A 22,056-nucleotide genomic window follows, 5' to 3' on the forward strand; every position below is an offset into this window, starting at 1 on the left:
TGGCATTGGCCCAGGTTGGAAGACAGGATACTGAGCTAGATGGAATATGGGACTAGTATAGCCATTCTCATTTTCTTAATTAGTGGCCTTCCCTCTAAGATAAAACAACTTGTTACGTTTGGTTTCATTTCAAGCAAGCCTTAGAAAAATATACATGAATGTTCATGTGTCACACTTGCTGTGGACTATACCAACTTATAATGGACAGTCCCACCCCCCCAAAAATCAGTCTGGGTAAGGGATGTGAAAAGTTAACCAGTGGGGTCTGGACCACAGGCTGGGGGCTGCTCCAGCACTGCAGGGCCTGCTGCGAGCGGGAGGCACTCCAGCCTGTCCAGAAAAACTCCCAGCCATAGTTGCCCAACATAGGCAGGGGGCTGCTCCAGCCTCATGGGGCCTGGCTATGGTAGGGGAGGGGGAAGCTGTTCCAATCAGGCCATGGCAGATGGGGGGACCATGCCTTCCTGTCCACCCTTGTTTAATCAATTAACCAGTTAAACATAAAGTTTAACTGGATAATTAATTAAACAGTATTTTACATCCCTAGTCTGGGGAGGCCAGGAATGGAGGAGACTGGAAATGCAGCATGACTTTTGATAAAGCCACTGCAATGAACACAGATCAAAGGAGTGAGCAATTGTTTTAAATTATAAAGCATTTATTATAGCTTTAAGCTATGAAAGGGAATTTCTCATTGGCTCATTAATACCCTGCTCAGGTGCATATGAAGAGAACAGACCTCGTGAATGAATACATCACATCACCCAAAGAATGGAATGCATATCTGTATCTTAGTGAATTTTTCATTGTTTTTCAGAAATATCGACAGTATATGTCAGGACTTCTGGCTCCTCCTTATGGTGTTATGGAAACTGGCTCTAACAATGACAGTAAGTAAATATCTGCTATATATTTTAGAGAGTTTGTGCATCTGTCTGCCCATCCACCTGTGAGTCCATTTGTTCTAGAATTCCTAAATCAGTGGTTCTCAACTCCTTTCAGTCCACGGACCACCAGGCCAATCAAAACATTTTCGTGGACTTTGGATAATGTTCCTGCAGACCACCGAAAAAGTCACCATGGACCACCAGTTGAGAACCACCATCCTAAATAGTAAGAGCTATGATTGCCAAATTTAAACTTCCTCTTAGCATAACTTGAAGAAAGGCCAGGGTTGGTTGTGCCAGGATAATGGTATGTGCATGGAATGTGACTCTTTTACATCAAACAGAAAGGGAGGGCAGTGAGAGCAGGGACAGTTATACTCCCGAATGACCACAGGAGAGCAGCCCCAAGGAGCAGCTGCTCACTGTGCCGCATGGTCCCCACTGCCCTGGGCTGCCCCAGGGAAAAGCTGGCCAGCAGCCTGTGCAACACCCGGGTAAGTCTGCTAGTGTATGTATATATATATATAAAATATAAAAATCATTTAAAAAAATCCCTCCTCCTTAGATGTTGGAGTTTTGTTCTCTTTAAGCATTGTGATGCATGATATTTTTCATGTGAACAGGAAGCGATGTCAGTCAGTGCCCACTGTAAAAAAAAAAAAAAAAAAAAAAAAAAAGTAATGGTGTGCCTCAAATTTCTTTCTTTTACCTAACCATTTTTCAGCTGATGGCAGTGAAGAAGTGGGGGGATAGCATGGCATAAGTACCTACCTCACACTAGTCAATTTGAGAATGCATTCAAATTTTTGTGTTAAGTGCTAAGGACACTATAGATGTTTTGCACTTCTGAAAATCAAGGATATTTATTTAGGTACCTGAATATGGATGTAGGATGTCTGACTTTAGTTGTTCTAATCTGCAAGTGTTGGCCAATACATTTATATGTATGGTGTATTTTTGTATCTGCAGTGCTCATTGTTGCATTCCATGGCATGCATATGACATCCAAACATTTTTCTAAAGAAATTTTCTTTTTTCTTTTCTTCTGTTCTATGCTGTATTTTATAGAAAAATAGGTTATTATGAGATATTATGCTATTTTTGTTTAGAAAGAAATAGTAAAACATAGTGTAATCTTGGGCGCAAAAATGTCTCAGTTTTATGTATGCCCAACCAACTGCCCATATGCAGTCTTAAAATCTTTAAATTGGGAGAGGTTTGCTAAAACCTGCTGATACATGCAGGATTTATATATTTGTTATTCTTAATGGAAGTTTCATCTTTATAACCTTCATATGTAGATAAGAAGTATGTTGTTAGTTTCTGAATAATGTGGATCAAATTTACTCTCACTACTAAGCCACGTAGGTAAATGCACATGCAATCAAACTGCTAACATCCTTCTAACATTTTATTACATGCATGAATGGATGTTTTTGTATTTAAAGAATGTATAATATGCTGTATTGATATATTCTCTGTTTTCTTTTAGGGATGCCTGACAAGGAAAATATGTCTACCAGTGCTCTTTGCCCAGTACCTAGAAACTGTAATAAGGTAAATCACACATTCTTCACTACTTTGAAAATAAAAAGAATACATATAACTATACATTTGAAAAACAGCAAATCAATAAAAGGATGGGGGTGGGGGGGAAAGGTCCCGGTCCTGAAAAAGCTTAAAAAACACGTGTAACTTTTATGTTTGCAATAATCCCAGGCTAAAAGTGGTCTTTAATCTTTGCAGGAACAAATTGCCATGACTGAACTTTTCTTCTCTCTCATTGCTGGTCCAAGCCCAGGACATAAAAATATGTAGCTACTGTTGAAGTTGGCAACAGTTTCTGCCTGGATCAGAATTTCATACCTGGGGTTCATCTCTATAATAAAGTCACTGGAATGAAAGAGTGAAATGCATCCCTGTGCAGAGGACCATTTCAAGCCAGGGTGCCATTATTTTGAGGGCTTAAGTGAGCCTTATGTGATTGTAGCCCTTTTAATGTCCCTTTGCACAGGATTGAATTTTACCTTGTCTGCACAGAATAACTGGAAACCCCCATCCCTTTCAGGAAGTGCTTCTCTGCCATTATACTAACCAATTGGAACACACATCCAATAATTTATGAGTAATCTGCCTGGGTTTAAAATAAACACACTACCAGGAAGAAATAACATTGGGATCAGAGTTTGTACAATTCAGGCCAGTTCCTGCTGGGACCAGGATGAGAGAGTTATGGCTGTAGAATGTTACTTGGATGTTTTTCTTTCTGGACATAGTAATTTAAAATGATGCATCTATTTTATGTCTTTACAAAGATAAATAGAATTTTTAAGTGAACACTGAAAACCTCTTGACAGCTAAGCAAACAAAAGCATACTTTGACCCATTTCATTCATGTAAAACTCACTAATTGAAAAAGGAAACTATTTATTCTTACTTGTTTACTTCCATCTCTCCCTTGTCTGTCTGTCCTGCTTCCCCAGAGATAGTGACCTTTCTTAATCAGATCTTTTAGCCTTTATTAAGCATACAAATATTACTGTATACGCAGTTCCTTTTTTTGCTGTTATTCACTGACAGCATAACACTTCCTGACCCAGCCATATCCTGCATGAAAATGAACACTTTCCCATTAACTTGGTAATCCTACGTGCTTTGATAGCACCTTCCATTCTAAAAGTATTTATGAAGTAAGGTTACAACACCTCTGTGAGGCATGATCATCTCCATTTTACATAGGTGGAAACTCAAGCATAGAAAGGCTAAGTGACATGCTTGAGACCATACAATAAGTTGGTAGAAGAGCTGAAGCTAAGTGAAACAGCAGAAGTTTGCTTGTGGAATCCCACAAAGATTGACCTTCTCTTCTGTCCCATTAAACATCCATATGCAGCTAGGGTAGGGTGTCACACAACTCTACCTATCCACTACATGTGGGCATACTGCTACCACAGCTCAGCCCATGGGTGAGTTCAGTGCTCTGAAATGAAACCCAAGCAGGACACAGGTGATGCTGGTGGGCAAAGAAAAGCATTTGAAAGGTTTGAAGCAATGGTGCAATCATGTTTGGTTAAAGGTACACATCCCCAGTTGGTCGATTCAGTCTGTAGTTTAGGAGTGCTCCTTCACGCCTCACCACTGCTAAACTTTCAGGCTACGTCTAGACTGCAACCTCTTCTTTCGAAAAAGTGAGCCGCTTTTTCGAAAGAGAGCACCCAGGCAGTCTGGATGCTCTCTTTCGAAAAAGCCCTGTTTGCATTCAAGAACACCTTTTTTCGAAAAAGGCGTTCTTCCTCGTGAAATGAGGAGTACCGCCGTCGAAAGAAAAGCCGTGTTCTTTCGATTTAATTTCGAAAGAACGCGGCTGTAGTCTAGACGCAGGTGAAGTTTTTTCGAAAAAAGGCTACTTTTTTCGAAAAAACCCTGCAGTCTAGGCACAGCCTCACATAGCAGCCGCTATGAGTAAGGCTTCTTACTGTCTCCAGTTGCCTAGGAGACACCATCACAACTTGGCAGATAATGACCATGATTCTGTCACCTCTTGGCTGGCCTACAGCAAAACAATGTACCTGAGCATGAAGACTTCAGCATTGATGGCCTTTGCTCATGGGGGAGCATTGTCTAGTGCTCTGGGCATAGGCCCTTCAAACTGTGGAAGTGGAGTTTGGCAAGGGAGCCCAGTCCCTCCCTCTCCACTGGGATCTGAACCAGGGCTCTGTGAGGACTGTGTAAGGTCTGACAACTGGAATGCCTTAAGGCTATCTTTCCTGAGGTACTTTCTACCATCCCTCAATTGTCCAAAGTTCATCATCTGTGGCAAGGAGATGTGCAGGTCAACTCACTGCTTGACACTTCCTTGTGGCCATGTGTGTGGGGTGCTTCCTCCTCGGGGTGGCAGCTGCCTCCTCTGGTGACTTTGCCCTGGGCCAAGTCAGTTCTCAGTCTCTCCCCTGCTGGAATAGTACACAATAGGGATATTAGTTAATGTGTATTTGTGTAAATGTGTAACCGGTGGATTTTTTTTTAAGCAATTGTATGTTTACACTCAAGGGGGCATGATAGATAGGCACTGCTATCAATTAGGGTACGTCTAGACTACAGGGTTTTTTCGACAGAAGTTTTGTCGACAGATACTGTCGACAAAACTTCTGTCGACATAGAGTATCTAGACACATTCAGTTCTGTTGACAAAGCAAGCTGCTTTGTCGACAAAACCCTGTAGTCTAGACGCAACCCTACAGGCAATAACACCTTCTGTCGACAGAACTCTGTCGACAGAAGGTGTTATGCCTCGTAAAATGAGGTTTACCAGCGTCGACAAAACTGCTGAGTTCTGTCGACGTTGTCGACAGAACTCAGCAGTAGTGTAGACGCAGGTATAGTTTTGTCAACAGAGGTCCACTTTTGTCGACAAAACTCAGTAGTCTAGATGTACCCTTTAAGATTTCATTGAACAGGAAGATATGCTTGCAGGTCCAGATTCTCAGATGTGTGGGTGTAGCTTTGCAGTGATCTGGGATTTAAAGTTGCCCTAAAGCCAGAATAGACACCTAAGGAAGGATTCCCCCTGTATGCATGAATCCTTAGGTAATGCAGAGGCACTTGAAGAGCTTCTGCATTACTGCAGAAGCATATGTCCAGGGAAAATGGAGCACATCCAGAGTATCCTTTAACTCCCAGTTATCCATGGCTACTGGAATGATGCTGGCAATAGGTGCAGTTTAGAGCAGCCATTTGTTGAGGTGAATAAAGTTTGAAGGAAGCTCTTTAAAATACTATGTGCTGTAAGAAAACATTCTGCACAGAGATGAATAAAGTAGATGACCTAATGTCTATATAATTCGGATTATACTGACATATTTCCCAATTTTTTGTTTTTATTATTTTCATAGAACTTGCTTGTTTTAATTTCTCTTGTAAATATTTCACAATTTTTTTCCCATAGATCATAAATTTTCTTCAAATTAAATAGAATATATTCCACTCTTTAAATATGCATATTCATCTTTTACTCAGTTTATGTTAATTCTTTTAATGGCTCTAGAATAGATGATTTTCCATATTCAGCATCTAATTATTTGAGCTGTGTGTTCATAGCTTAATTTTTTCTGTCTTGTCACCTGTACTTTTTTGATGAGTAACATAAGATTTTTCTTCTAATGTTTCTCACCATATGGGACTGTTTGGTATTCCTGATTCAATTAAAATTGATAAAAAGTTTGTTTCTGTCTGAAGAAAGCTGCAAAGTGATTTTCTGGTATCAAACAAGTATTCATTTGCCTTTGTGGTTAATTTCATTCGTTTAATACAAAATCACAATTAAACTGAGCATAAAATAACTAAAACAAAATATGAAATGAATGTGTTAATGTCCTCAGCTATATTTTGGGGAGAAATGGAAACAATCAACTCTAGGGCTATGTCTAGACTGCAAGCCTCTTTCGAAAGAGCCTCTTTCGAAAGAGAGCGTCTAGACTGCACGCGGAATTTCGAAAAAGCAAGTCACTTTTTCGAAAGAAAGCACCCAGTGAGTCTGGATGCTCTCTTTCTAAAAAGCCTGTTTGCTTTCAAGAACGCCTTCTTTCGAAAGAGCACTTTCGAAAGAAGGCGTTCTTCCTCGTGGAATTAGGTTTACCACCGTCGAAAGAAAAGCCGCATTCTTTCGATTTAATTTCGAAAGAACGCAGCTGCAGTCTAGACGCAGGTGAAGTTTTTTCGAAAAAAGGCTACTTTTTTCGAAAAAACCTCTGAGTCTGGACACAGCCTAGGCTGTCTTACTTTAGAGAAAAGAGAATAAGTGCTTTCTGTTGCATTAGTTAAGTTTAATAATTATGTGATAGTGTCTCTTGAAATAGTTTTGAAAATTCTTATAGTGCTAGACCTAGATATGACTGGGTGTAGTAGTTGTGTGTAAACTTCCAGGATAAATGACAGACTCAATAATTATCTCAGATACATTTTGGAAAAAGTTATAGAACAATGTTAAAACATAGGAGAGTTCTGTTCATGTGTATATATGGATAGATATAGTGTGTATGTGAGCGTGAGTAAGCTGGCTTTAAGGTTGCCTGACATTTTCCATTGTGGGACCCTGTTTTCAATTGCCTATAACTTTTTGGGTTGAAATTTTCCAGGCTAGATTGTCTGCATGATGCTGAAAGCTTTAGCTAAACTGGTCTGGCAATTTCTGAGAATGAGGTTAGGGGAAAACATGTTGTTTTAAAAATATATATTTTCCTGGAGAAGCTCTGGCACCTCCATGCTTTGGAGCAGGGACTTGAAATTTAGCCTGGATGTTACTCTGGCATCAGATATGCACCTTTTGCCATCCACATAACAATTTGCCCAAGTTATAAGCCTCAGTAAAATCTCAGAGCGTACATGCTTGATAGATTTGTTAGAGTTCAGCAGGTAAATTCTCCAAAGATCCTATCTGCACATGGCATGCTTCCTTCTGCACGTGCACCATCCCCACAGAGTGACTCAGCATGTGCCAACTCAGGGCTGCAGGAACTGAACAAGCCTTTCCATGCAAGTGTTTCTCCCTAAAGCTAGAGCAGCGAGACACTGGAACTAAGAGGAGGAAGACTGTTCCTTTTGTGCTCTCAATGCATCTCCTGCTGTCACACACACAGTGAGAAGGAGCAGGAAGAAGCTGGCTGACTATTCCCAAGGGATTACAGACACAGGGGAAGAGGGAGTGGCAGGACCAAGAGTGTAGAAGAAAGATGGCAGGAGTAGAGAGAGACCCAGGCTGGGGACAGAGTATTTAACCACTCTCCTACAGAATCTGGAATGAGCTCAGAAGTCTTTTCATTCCTTTCCTGTCATCAAATAAATATGAAACCCTTTCTCAAACCACATATCTCATTGTTCTCTCATGATGGTTCCATAGAGGATAACAGTCTATAACTGCTACCATTTAATCTGTTAGTTTATATGGTAGAGATCATTGCTGTGGATCTAAAGATCTCAACCCTTCTGATGTCCTGTGCTGGAGATCAATATGGTTTCACTTGCTGGCATTTTTGGGGATGGGTGGGTTTTGTTTGTTTTTGAATTAGGAAATTAACCCCAAAAGCTGTCTGTGAAAAAAAGGTTACAATCAAACACTCAGAAGTTAATTATTGCCAGAATTAAGGTTGCCTGTGTAATTTTAATTTGTTCCTCATGTATGTATGCATTGTTATGGTCTTTAAAATTACATGATCACATACTTATTTTCCATGGGAACTCTTAAAAATATATGCTCTAACCACAGACAGTATCCTTGACACATTGTTTTTGATGTGATACATTGCATAGAAAATTAATTTATTATATGCCTTATTAATATCTCAAAATTAGAAAAGTTCTTACTTTTTCCTTCTCGCAGCTTTTGCTGATGAATATATACACACGATAAATTAGATGCACTAGGCATGACTTTTTGCATATAAGTCTTGATATGAATTCGGGAGTACACTTTGTTAAAACTCTCTAGGGGTTGTTATATTTTTAATGTATTCCCATGCTCTTTATAGTTCTACTGTAGTAAAATAACATGGGCTCCCTCTGGTGGTCACAATAATACCTTAAGATACCCTTAATGTTAAGTAATATCTAAATAGGACAATGTTAGCTTTTTTCTTTCAATGGGAATGAATTCAAATCCTGCTGTGTGTGTAATTGCCTCTTTGGAAGTTGTATTTTGGTTCTTTGGTTCTTCCTCAATTTATTTGATATAATACTATTTTAAATTATTGTCTGTCTTTCATAAATGAGAGCATTTCTTGCTTTTTCTCTGTAGTCTCCTCTGATTTCTCATGTGCTTAAAATTAAGTATGTGCTTAAGTGCCTGCTAGATCAAAGCTCTAAGTTCATGTAACTGAGAGCAGAATTTTGTCCATTTAAATAGTTGGAGTAGCTGTAGGTGGGAGAGCAGTATTTGGTCTTTTGTTAGCTATAGAGATATTTAATAAAAATAACTAAAAACTTTCAGTAGAAAGAAAAAGTGTAATCTGAGTATTAACCCTTTAAGTGATAGCATTTTCTACATAAGCATCCAAATCATTATTCATTATTTTAAGCACATATTGGTAGCTCTAAGCCAGAGGTGGGCAAAATCAGGCCTGAGGACCAGATCCAGCCCGCCAAGCATTTCTCTCTGGCCTGCCCACCCGATTAGCAGAGCATGCATACTTAGTCAGCTGCATGTGTTCGGTGCCCCTTCTCCCATTTTACTCCATCCTGCAGCCAAGTGCTCCCAGGATTTTCCTGCAAGCTGTGCAGAGTGGGGGAGAGGGAAGGATGAATGGCAGAGGGAAGAGCTGAAGTCAAGGTGTTCCCCTGCCCCAGAACCCCTATCTCTGCAGAGCCTGAAGCACGAATGGTAAGTGAGTGCAGAGCTGGGGAGGAGGGAGACAACAGATCAGGTCAGATTTCCATTAAAGAGACAGCTCATGGCTTCTCTCAAAAGCTTACTCAGCAGCAGCCAGCACACACACCCCCTCGACTGTGCCACACTGTCTCTGTGCCACACATACAGTCACTGTCACATACACACTGCTGCACACACTCAGTCTGTGTCATAAAGTCTGTCTTTCACACACTCTCTTTGTTTCTCTCTGTAGCCTCCAGCCCCAGCCCTTCTGCTCTAGGGCTTGCCCCTTCCGGCAGTCCTGGATCCAGCCCTCGATGATGTACCAAAATTTGTGAAGTGGTCCCGCTGTGAAAATTATTGTCCGGTCCTGCTCTAGGCACTTTAAAACAAGTTAAATATAGTGTTTACAAAGCTAACTTTAAAACTGACAAGATACAATATTGAACAACTTATTGGGCATACCAATAATAATTACACTGGTCCACTGTAATAACCACAGTAGTAAGAAGCATAATAACTCCATCTCTCGTTATCCTGGATCTCAATTTATCATTCCTAAATGCCTGAGAGGAAAGTTTCTTTTAATATATGCAAATGATTAACAAATCTAGGGTTTGTCTTACTCCTAGCAAAATTCTTAATGGTGAATTTTGACACAACTGTAGAATACTGGCTTAGTAGTAAAAGAGAATGTGTGACGTATTGTAGTAAGGTTGTAGGGGCAATGAGAGAGTTGTTTTTTGGAAAGTGCTGACCTCAGCATGGCATTTGAATGAGAGTTGTGTGCTGAATTTGACTGAATGGATTTCTATGGTCTTGTCTACCTGGTGTGGCAATGCACACTAACGGGTGTGAATTAAAGTGCACCAATGTGGTATGCACCTTTTGGCCCATCTAGTCCCTGCTAGAACACACTAAAAGTTCCCTAGTAAGCATGTGCGTCCTTCACTTGCATGGTTTGTATAAGTGTCCTTCAGTGTGTATGCACTAAGTCCTAACCTTCTTGGACTGTGTGCCAAAATCTATTATCTTCTACAGTCATCAGCACAGGATAGCAAAGATGATATATTTGGAATTTTCTGTTTAAAAACTCATGCATATGTTGCATATGCACTTTACACAATGATTGCTAAATAATATTTTTATGCAAGTCTAAACTATAGTAGTTGTTTCTGATGTCTGCTATAATATTTTGGCATCCATTCTCAGTTATATGAAAATATAATTTGCATAGATGTCTAAGTTCTTCATTTTGCACTATGTGGAAATGCTCTGGGTTCAGTAATTATCAGATTCCATAGCAATTTGGCTGTTCTAAAGGCTGTATGAGTGAGCATAGTCACTAGCAGTGAGTCACACTGGTGGCAGCATATGGTGGGAGAGATAATAAATTCTGAGGTGTGAAGGCGTTTGTGACAAATGCATTTTTATACACTAGGTAAGAAACTTCATCCTGAAAAATGTTCAGGTCTTTATATGTTGCCAGATCTCTTTACATAAGTAACATTATTAGAAAGGCTGCAGATTTACATATACTTGTCTTACATAAGCTAAATTGTTAGAGAGTCACTATGGAGGCCTGAAAGACACCATGGACTTATATGTCAGCAGTATGTAGCAGGGATGTAAGCGACTAGTCACTTCCCCCTTGCCCCTGCTGCCTCTATCAGGGGCAGCAAGGGGGCGGAGCAGGAGCTGGTGCTAGCGGGAGCCGGCTTAAAAGTCAGTTCCCCCACCACTGTCTCCACAGAGAGCAGGGGAGACCAGGGGTAGTAGGGACTGGGTGCAAGCCAAGAATCGCTGATTCCCGGCTTGCACTCAGTCCCAGACGCTGTGCTTCTGCTTTTTAAGTGTATTAACTGTCTACATTTAAAAATACATTTAAAATGCATTTAAATACATTTAAAAATCAGAAGTGCAGTGGGGGGAACCCGGTGCAAGCTGGGACAGCCGATTCCTGGCTCATGCTGGGTCGCTCGTGTTGCGCTTCAGCTTTTTAAATGTATTAAGAACCTGCCAGCTCTTAATACATTTAAAAGGCAGAGCCGCAGTGCCGTTAACCCCTCTGTGGCTCCCCCACTTATTGACTAATGAACTAGCCGATGGAAAATCCACCAACTAGTTGATTAAACCTAAATTTAACATCCCTAGTATTCAGATGAGAGACAGTTGTACATTTCCTTAATGCTAAATGCAGAAGCCACTTGTCCCAAAACATTCAGGAAACCAATATGTGGATGAGAAGCATCTAGTTGAAGGTGAACCCAGGCAAGGAAAACATTCTGATGGTAGGAAAAGAGAGGTGTGTCTAAGAAAGACGTAGCATTCTTTCATCACCTGTCAGAGAATCAGAAAAGGTATAGGGCCTGGGGGTCCTTTTGCATTTCTCACTGACGCTGGAGACCCAAATAGTGAGGACTGTCATGAATAACTTCCGTTTGCTGCTGACCAGGAAACTAAGTGTTAATGACACCGAGCAGGCTAGAGATTCCATCCTATTGATCCATGCAGGGTTAATTATTGATTTACTTGATTATTGCTAGGCCAGGAATGAACACAAGTTCTGAAAAAAACTTTGCCTGGTCTAGAATGCCCCATGTCAACTACGCAATATGAATGTTAACAATCACTAAATTGTCTCTTCATTAAATACCTGATCTAGTTCACAGTTATAATCTGACCTTCAAAACCTTTCTAGGAGTTGACACTCAAAAGATCACCTCTCCTTTCCACCACAGCTCCACTTCTTAGGAAGAATGGAGCTGTTTACCGCAAGAGTAAGATTGATGTGAGATGGACACAGAACTTTCCTGGTGGCTGATTTTTCAGCTATGGATTTGTTTCTCACAACAGTCATAAACAAAATCAGAATAAAATGAAATATGCATAGGTGTATTTTTGTATATACTAATATAAAATCTTACTCCAAATTACATTTCTACTTTGAGAAGCACTGGCAATGAGCCACTGGCTTTATTTTCTTCTGTGCCTTCAACCATGACAGTGAGATGCAATATAAGCACTTACAACTGGTCGCCAAACTTTTTATAGAGTGGGCCACAAAAAAAGACATTGTCTTGGGACCACTTCCACTCCCATTCACAATTGCAAAACATCTATTCTTTTTTTCTGTCTTCTGAAAATAAGAAGAGCCAACATCATGGGACCACGACCAAATGCTCCCCCGCCTTTCTGAATTGGGGTTTGGGAATCCACTGAACTAAATTGATAGGTCACAATTGCTCTTTTCAGAGAGAAGGAGCTAAATTCATCCCTGTTGTGACTCCAGTGGAGTTACTCTGGAAGCACGTTGGTGTAAATAAGGGACAAATGTGGTGTCTGTTTTAAAAGTATGATTTAAGCTAATTAAACCATCCTTTTGTTTTTTGAAATGCAGAACTTTAGACCCAAATTGTCCTGTATGCAGGAAAACCATGTAGAGAACAGGAAACTGCATGGCTAGCTGATGAACTTTCCCTTGTTTTGCTACCTGAAGGAGCTGGCAGAATTTACTCCTTGATTCCCTGTGGAATGAACAAAGGGTGTTTTTACCCTCCATACCCATCCCAGAATCCCTGAGAATCCACTGGAAGGATAGGCCACCTGTGTGGAGGCCCTATCCTATGCCTCTGCTGTCCACCTGGCTCCCCGGATGCACAGTTCCATTGGAACCCACTGGTGGGGCTCCAGCTGCTAACTCTGCCCTTATAACTCCCTTTCCTACTTATCACCTCAAGATCTTCCCCTATTCTCCCATGAATCCTTTTCTCCCATCTTTCCTAGGACTCCCGTCCCCCCCCCCCCCCCCCCGTCCCCTCCAGATCCCAACCCTTCTCCCAGGACTCTTCCAAATCCCAGGAAGTGCTGCTCAGGCGTTAGTGCCTCCTGCCTGGTGTAGCCCCATCTGTCAGGAATGCAGTGCATAGGCAGGACCTCCATCCCACCCTTGCTTTCCCCTGGACTGGCTCTAGTGCTGCTGGATATGGGGCTCCACCTGCCAAGCTAGGCATGTGGGTGGCAGTGTGGCTCAGAACATAGATTTAGAGGTGCATCTTCTAGCCTTAGCTACTCACTGCCTATGATTGTTTTCAAGGAATGTCACAAATATGGTTATATTCTGTGTTTCCATTGGAAAATAGAGTCCTGGTCCTTGACTAGGTCTCACCAGCACTATGGTAATATAAATAAATACAATTATAATAAAATATTTCACAGCTCCCCCTCCCCCCCTTAATAATAATCCATCAAATCTTTGTCATCAATATGTAGGTGAAGAAGGTTCTCACCAGTCATTGCCTCAATGTAATTATTATTCACTGGCTCAGGGCTACATTTGATTTTATGGAATACAAATTCCAAAAGGCAAGTATATTATTTGTAAGACAGGTAGTCAAAGTGCTCTCCGGGAGATGATATAGCTGACTATAGGAAATCTGATTTTAAGATCCCTGATTCAATTTTTCTGCCAAACTTGAGAAAATAATTGCAAGATTCAAGAAACTAATTTTGCTGTTTCATATCTAAATATGCAATGTATTACTTGTATATGCCTGACTTACCTGAAGACATAAACCTTGAGAAGAGCGACCCTCTTTTTCACTCTTAATTTCCTGTCTTTCAACTACAACAGCTAAATTGAGCACATGTGCCTGCCCTTATGGGTTGTGATGTATAGTAGTGTACCCTTTTTGGGACCCCATATCCCGTGGTGCTGGGGCAGGGCATCACAGGGGAAGGGGCATCTGTTGTGTGTGGACATGCTTGTTAAGTGATGCTTTGGTGAACTCTTCCAGATCTGTGAACAATGAGTACCAAAGGACCAGAGCAGGGAGCATTGGCCTAGCTCTGCAGGACAGGGGCTACCTCTATAGGATGATTGTGGGACAGGTTCAGCCCTTTTCCTCTGTCCCCCAAAAATATTTTCACTGCCACCTGAGAGAAAAATTTTGATTCAGAAATTATAAATGTTAGATGAGTCAGATGTCTAAGATACAGTTGAATATGTAGTTCTCACCTATTATTTCTAGTGATGGCAAAGTGCTATTCAAGTATTTAAAGATTTATGATTTCTTCGTTATTTATTCTTTTTTAAAGTTTCTGTCTAGAGGAAAGCTTGACATAAGAGACTTAATGTGTTTGATGTCTGTGTTGAGGCTTCACTATCAGCGAATTGAAGATCAAACTGAAGATTTCAGTTAGTGAGGAATACAAATACACACATGTACGTGAGTTTGCAAGTACAGAAGGGAAAGGAATGCATTTTGTTTCAGTACAAAAGCAATAAAAGAGGAATCATGTTTCCAATACCAGTTACTGTACAACAGTACAGTACTAACTCAGGGTTATTGCACTACATGGCTATGTCTAGACTGGCATGATTTTCTGCAAATGCTTTTAACGGAAAAGTTTTTCCGTTAAAAGCATTTGCGGAAAAGAGCGTCTAGATTGGCACGGACACTTTTGCGCAAAAGCACTTTTTGCGGAAAAGCGTCCGTGCCAATCTTGACGCGGTTTTGCGCAAGAAAGCCCCGATCGCCATTTTGGTGATTGGGGCTTTTTTGCGCAAAACAGTTTTCAGCTGTCTACACTGGCCCTTTTGCAGAAAAGCAATTCCAGAAAAGAGCTTTTGCCCGAACGGGAGCAGCATAGCATTTCCGCAAGAACACTGACAATCTTACATGAGATCGTCAGTGTTCTTGCAGAAATTCAAGCGGCCAGTGTAGACAGCTGGCAAGTTTTTCCACAAAAGCAATTGCTTTTGCGGAAAAACTTGCCAGGCTAGACGCAGCTGTTTTCATGTCACATAAACAAAGCTTTTTTTTTAAATAATTTAAAACAATGGTACAACTTTGTAGGAGGCACTTCACCAATTGGAGAATCAAAGCCTAAACATTACCTTAAATTATAACTGGGAAGGAAGCAGCTTAAAGGAGTGAGAATAAAATTGAACTCTGAATAAATCACTTCAAACCACAAAATGGTGCTTAATCTTTTCTTACTTTCTGAAGCTGCTAATGAACCAGATGTAAGTCTGAGGGAGAGTAAGATGAAATCCTTTCCCATCATTCCATTCTTCTAGTGTGTTTTTCTGTGTATCAGCTTCTGAAAGCCCCTTAGCCCATTAAAAACCATAGCTTATTTATGGGAATACCAAACACAATTAAATCTGTTTCTTTTAATTGCATAAATTTGCAGCAAGTTTCCCATCACCATCTTCATGTTGGGATCTGAAAGCAAGGTCTGTTGGATCTAAAAGTCCAGTTCAACTAAAAGATTATTTTTAGTAGCAGAAAATCCTTTTGTCAGCCCTCTAACCACCTGAGGAGAAAACAGTGGCAAGTTGCAGCTAAATAGCAGGTTAAACAGCATGATGTCAGTCTTCTGGGCTATGTCTAGATTCAGGTATTTGAGTGGCTTTTTTCCATTGTTGATGTAGTACTGGCACAGATATGGACAAAGATGTTTTCATTTCTGTCTAGGGTTGCAAATTTTGGCTTAATACATCTCTGGGAGTTTCATCTAGGGATGTGAATGTTTAACTGGTTAACCGGAAAGCCTCACCCATGAAGGTTAACTGGTGGGGGCTGGAACCTGTGTCCGTGGTGGGCTCGAGTGCCCTGCAGGTAGCGGCTGCTCACGTGTCCCAGGTAGAGCAGCCTCTGACCACGGCAGCCCAGAAGCCCCGCAGGCAAGGATTACTCCAGCCCAGCCTGTGCAGCGCCTGCCTGCAGTGGGGGCTGGGAGGGGCATCCCCCACCTCTCCATTTAATCAGTTAACTGATTAAACAACATTTAATCAGTTAACTGGTTTAACTAGTTGGCCAGTTAAATGAGATTTTACATCCCTGATTTCATCATGACTTACCTGTATTAAAGATTAATCTTTGATTCCAGGAGAGTTGGCAACTCTAGGTTGTCTAACTCTGTTCAGAGAGGTATCATCAGAGGGGTACCCATGTTAGTCTGAATCTGCATAAACAATGAGAAGTCCTGTGGCACCTTATAGACTAACAGATTTATTGGAGCATAAGCTTTCGTGGGCATCTGACAAAGTGGGTCAGGTGCCACAGGACTTCTCGTTGTTTCTGTTCAGAGAAGGTCTAGGTGGCATGCTGGTTACCAAAAAAAAAGTGAATGGTCTGCACTAATCACTGCTGATGCTAGCAGAGCTGTACTGATACTACATCAATGGTGAGAAATTTTCACAAAAACTTGATAGTAGTCAAGACTCTAGAATTGGGTTTGAACACGGCTTTTATTTGAAAGTTTGAGCTCTCTGACAGTTCTGGGACCAGTGGTACAGTGTAATGACAGCTTCATGCTCCAAATTTATGCGTGGAAATTGCAAGGAAGGACAAGGGGGCTGCTGTGCTGGAATCTCTAAATACAGTATTAGCAGGATCACAAAGGAGTCTCTTTCTTTTAGTTTATAAAACTCTGTTCTTGAACTGTCGTTTTGTGTGTGTATTTGTCTTGTCTGTTTTAGAATGTAAGCTCTTAGGGGGCTGACGACACATATTGCTCCTTATAAAGTCTGTGAATCTGTGGCAGTTTATACACATGATTTTCCATAGAAAGATGGTAGTCTATTTCACTGGGGACTCTTTTTGAATGAGGCATCATGTTACTTCATGACAGTCTCTCAAGCACACGTTACAATTAGAGGGACTGTTTAGTGCAGTGTTGCAGGAATTATGACTTTTAGATTTACGAGTTAGTTGCAAATATTGAATTGGCGTTCAGTATTTTCACTCAGTCTGTTTTAGATTGCAGTAATTACATTTTACATCTGGAACAGTAGACATTAACTGTTTTTCTTTGCGGTATTTGCTTTGAGGATAAAATATTTAATCCGGTCCAAGCATTCTTTATCTACAGTACCAAAAAACACCCAACCATAAATCTAAATATCTAACTATAAATTAAGGAAGGGTTTAAGGTTAGATTTAATGAGGGTGAAAACATCTCACAGGGAGAAGGAACAGAATTCCAGTTACATTGAACAACACAGTCAGCAATTACATTAAAATGAGCAATGATATTAAATAGGATAAGAAGAGACAAGGATTGTAGGTAATTAAGTATCCCACAAGGACAGATGTGATTCCTGAAATTCTTGAAAGCCAGACTGAGAGAATTTAGTTTTTTGTTATGTTCTGGTAGAAGTAAATCAAAGCCACATTCTTCAGAAACTTGCTAAGGGTTTCAGGGAATGCAATGGGATAGTGGTTAGTGAGTGAAAAGGTGTCAAATATTGTACTATTGTTGATCTTGTTTGTAATACTGTTGGATTAGACATTGTTGTGTTGGGCATAATATTGGAGCCAAAGTTTCCTTGTTTACCAAAAAAGACTTCAGTTTAAAAATGGAAACAGATTGTTGTCTATTCAGAGTTGTGCTGTTCATCCACTAGTTAAGAGGTAACTTGAGCTGAAATTCTGAACAGTAGATACTTGTTTTTAAAACCATATGAAATATATTCAGGACTTCCCGTGTTTACCTTCTTGTACCTCTAGCTGTTGCGTGCTCCTCTCCCAGAAGTACCACCTCTTAAACAGATGCAGATAAACTCGGTGATTTCCTGCCTACCTACGGACTGTTCCAGTGTTGCAGACAGGGAACAGCCAGGGAAACCATTCATTTTAATACATACAGTATCCATTTCTAACGATTTAATTTCAAATATCTTTGCTGGTATGAAGTCAGTACACTGACTGGAAAATATATTAAGTACTAAGACATCGCAGTATTGATTAGTTTTATACACCTCATAGATTCATGCTAATCATACTTGTCTTAACAGTATTTACTTTGAGGATTAGATACTTAATCAAATCCAGTATGGTTGATCTAGTACCCTTTATTTACGATACTACAGATTTCTTGACCAGAAGATTGCAATCAGCTTTTATATAAAAGCAAGATTTCTTCCTAGCCTTCATATTTGATGCTTTTCTACTAATATGCATTGTTAGAGCTAGGGTGACCATAGCAACTGTGATAAAATTGGGACAGGTTGTGGAAGGCGGGGATAGAGAGTTGTGTATAACACAAATCTCCTAATATTGGGATGGTCCTGACAATATTTGGATATCTGGTCACCCTAGGTAGATCTCACACATTAATATACATGGAGCCAATGCAGACAGAAATTATGATCCCAAAGAAAAGTTCTACAGAAGATCCATGTTAGCTGTCTTTTTATGGCCAACTCGCCTACCTTTCTATCAAATCTAATCATTTAAAGGTAGATCTTTGCTGTATAGCAGAGCTCTGACAATCAGAGCCGCCTTCTTCTTCTTCCTCTTCTTCTCCAGCTTCTTCTTTGTCATCTTCATTTGTATCACAGTAGCGTTTAGGAGTCCTGCTTATGCTCTAGGACCCTTCTTTGCCACATGCTGTACAAGCAAAGAACAAAACTGTTCCTGCCCAAAGAGCTGACAATCTAAAGATAAAAGCAAGAGTCAACCAAGGAATACAGAGAGATGGGAGTACCAGGATATAATGAGCTAATATTGATCAGTGTAATAGGTTGTGGTGTCAGAATACCAACAGCCTAACCATTGCCAAGTTTTTTGTAAGCGTGCTAGAAAAGTGTAGTTTTAAGCAGGGCTCTGAATTGGGCTAATGAGTTAATTTTGTGGATGTTTATCACGACCAAAAAATTTGCTTTTAGGCCAATGTAACTGGACAAAAGTACTGTTCTGAAAAGTTATGCCTGGCTAAAAAGAAGAAATTTCATCTTAATATGTGTTTTTCCCATTTTTGGAGGGATCTTCGCTAGCCAGTGATATAGGGTTTATTTCCTCTCTTTAATATTCCAAACTAAGAACAATTTTCATGCACTAGAGAACTTTTATTACACCTCTGGAAAACAATATGTCATTGTAAAGACTCATTAGATCTACTTTACATAAAAAGATGTAGTATGAGGTCTTGAACCCGTCAGATTGTTTTTCAGCTTCATTTTTTAAAAGATTGTTTGTATTTTAAAAGAACGTGCTTGTAGGAAGGTAAAGTTTTACCTTTGACATAGGAGAAAAATAAGGGGTACACAGGACAGCTGGAATCTGAAGCAGGAGCACTGTACCACCAGAATGTTTCTTCTATCTATCTTTCTTTCACACAGCATAGCAAATTGAAGCTGGGCAACAAAATGCACTGTTGTAAATCTGGGGAGGAGTGGGAACTTGATTCACCAAAGATAGCAGGGGCAGAAGTAAATTATGCTCCCTGTGCCAGCACTGTCCTGTTTGCTAAAGGTGAGAGAGATACTCTGAAGAGGGTAGACAGTGTTACTATTGCTGTCTATTGCTCAGGGATTTGCAGGAAGCTTTTAAAACTCAGGGGATGTGTCTCACTTTGATGAAATTTTCTTTAGCAAAAATCACTGTGAGCTCAGTGTGAAATTCTGGCCACAATGAAATCATTAACATTGATGATTAATTGATACATTGATACTGTTTTGGATCCCTAGATGTGAAAAACAAAGGAGTGTGAGTATCATTATCCCATTTTACAGATGGAGAAGTTTTGCTTGCCAACTTAGTGGGAGAGCCCAGGAAGCAATATTGATCTTACATCATCTTGTGTTGTCCTAGTAAAGTCAACAGAAGTTTTGTAGGTCCAGAATTTTACCCCTTGACTCCTCTTCTCCTAAATCCTGAGTCTAGCAAGGCATCAGACTAATCCTTGGCATGAGACTGTTCAAACTTAGTCCACTGCCTTAAGGCTCAAGGGGAAGTTCTGGTATCAAGGGATTGCCAGGATACAGGGGTGCCTCATCCAGGCCAACTTTCCTCCCCATGTGCTTCTTATAAAGGGAGTGAGTGTGGGGCATACAGGTGGTGGGGTCAGAGAACACAAGGAGAATCCTCCACTAGCTAGTTGAACAATAACTTTATTTTAGTTTGCCGATGGTAATATTTTGAATATTTGTTATGAACCAAAACATGTTTGGGAAATGATTATTTTTTTAAAAATTCATCCATATTTATAACTTGGTTTTTCATCTTCAGAATCATATTGTTTTTGGAGATGCAAATGATATAGGCAAACCAATCTACCATTAATAATGCTGCAGAGATCAAGAAAACAACAGTTTTAGTGAGATATAGTAGGGAAAAAAATCATTATTCTTTCTTAAGTTAAAAATAAATGCTGTGCCTGGCAAACAAATCACCTCTCCTAACTAAGATGGTCCATGACAACTGTATGGACTATCTGGTACGTTCTCAGTGGAGTTAGCATTTTGGGATATTTTATTCAATTCACTCAGTGTCATTACCACAGCTGTTTCATTGTAGCAGGGAAGTAGAAAAATGACAAGAAAATAAGACATCATTAGCTATGTTCTCAAGTTTTTGGTATGCTGATCATATTCTGCTTCAATATTCTTATTTTCCTTTGACATTTAGTAAAGTATCATTTTTCATAATGGCTGAAACATTTTGTGTTAAAAACAATAGTTATGGATTGTTAAGGAGACACTGTGCAAAATGCTAAATAATGCATGTCTAATTTAACATCAAGGTACTCTCATCTGAAGAAGTCGGTTTTGCCCACGAGAGATTAAAAAAATAGTCTCTAAGGTGCCACAGGATACTCTTTGTTTTTAACATTTTAATATAAGTCTGGTGCACTGATTACACTTCAAGTATGTAAAATGACAGGTATTCCTGCCTGTGCAATTAATAAACTTACAGTAAGATGCAAACAATTTTTAAACTAACTTTGCACCATTTATACTGTGTATATTTTGCTTTTTTCTATGATTCAGCAATAACAATAATTTATAAATAATAATTATCCTCTAGCAGCTTTTTAAACCATAGTTCTCAAGACTTTGTAAAGTAGATAAGTACTGTTATCCCTCTTATACATCAGGAGAAACTGAGGCACAGAGACATGTAGTTTACCTAAGGTCACACAGAAAATTAACTAATTAATTTCATTTTTGTTAGTTACTGCTTCTGGGTATTATGCATTGCAGTGTTTGGGTTACAAACGCTGCAGGGTAATGTAAAGTGATTTACAGTCCAGAAGGTTTTAGTGGGAGGTGTAATTTTGCTGTCTTGATGGCAGTATCGTAAGTTTGTAACAATTGTTGGTTTCTGAGTTCATTCCATATTTCGTTTTTTACCATCAGTGCTGAAGTGTTCTTCCTTCCTGCTTTTTCAGTCACAGTCCTTATCTAAGAACCTAAGGAAATGTCTTCACTTGCCATGCTGGATGCTGACCTTCTGGCATTCGATTTAGCGGTCTAGTTAAGACCCATAAATTGAACACTGATGTTGCTAGGATGTTGATCATTAAACCCTTTGTTACATTTTAAAAGCCCTATCTGTTTATACATCTTCACATTTCATGTAATTTGTTTTAAAGTGCAAAGCACTAAAGTTCTTCTTTTGGATACCTTCCATGTGGTTTCCATAGTTCACTGGGAATCTTCCACACATGTCCAGGGTCAAACCTGGGCCTCAAGCATTATTCCTTACATTGTTCATCCTTTTTTGTTTCAGTCAATTAATAATTTTAAACCCTTTTTTTATTATTTGTTTCATTTAAATTTTATTTTTCAGACACCTCTTATTGAACCTCACATCCCACTTCGTCCTCCTAAAACTATTACGCAGGTAATGGGGACATAGATGTGTTGGGGAACTAAGCTGCTGTGCACAGTGAAATAACTGATGGCATCAGTTTTTGCTGTATGGGGGTAGGATATTCAGCTGTACAGTGGCGGTGGTGCTTTGCTTTAGGCCTTTGGGTATTTTAGACTTATAGTCCTCAGCATGTTACAGCATT

At 39.9% G+C, this 22,056-nt stretch overlaps 1 protein-coding gene across 3 annotated transcripts in view; it reads left to right on the forward strand.

The window, feature by feature from the left end:
* RAPGEF4 (Rap guanine nucleotide exchange factor 4) overlaps window positions 1–22,056 on the forward strand; it is a 230,577-nt gene that overhangs the window by 128,635 nt on the left and 79,886 nt on the right. For all 3 annotated transcript variants that reach the window (XM_006116479.4, XM_014570177.3, XM_014570176.3), the window contains 3 exons: window positions 818–890; window positions 2,380–2,444; window positions 21,831–21,884. In XM_006116479.4, coding sequence (XP_006116541.2) covers window positions 818–890; window positions 2,380–2,444; window positions 21,831–21,884 — 192 coding nt within the window. The remainder of the gene's footprint in view (window positions 1–817; window positions 891–2,379; window positions 2,445–21,830; window positions 21,885–22,056) is intronic.

Source organism: Pelodiscus sinensis, chromosome 7 (genome assembly GCF_049634645.1).
Source record: "Pelodiscus sinensis isolate JC-2024 chromosome 7, ASM4963464v1, whole genome shotgun sequence".
Classification (NCBI taxonomy): domain Eukaryota; kingdom Metazoa; phylum Chordata; order Testudines; family Trionychidae; genus Pelodiscus; species Pelodiscus sinensis.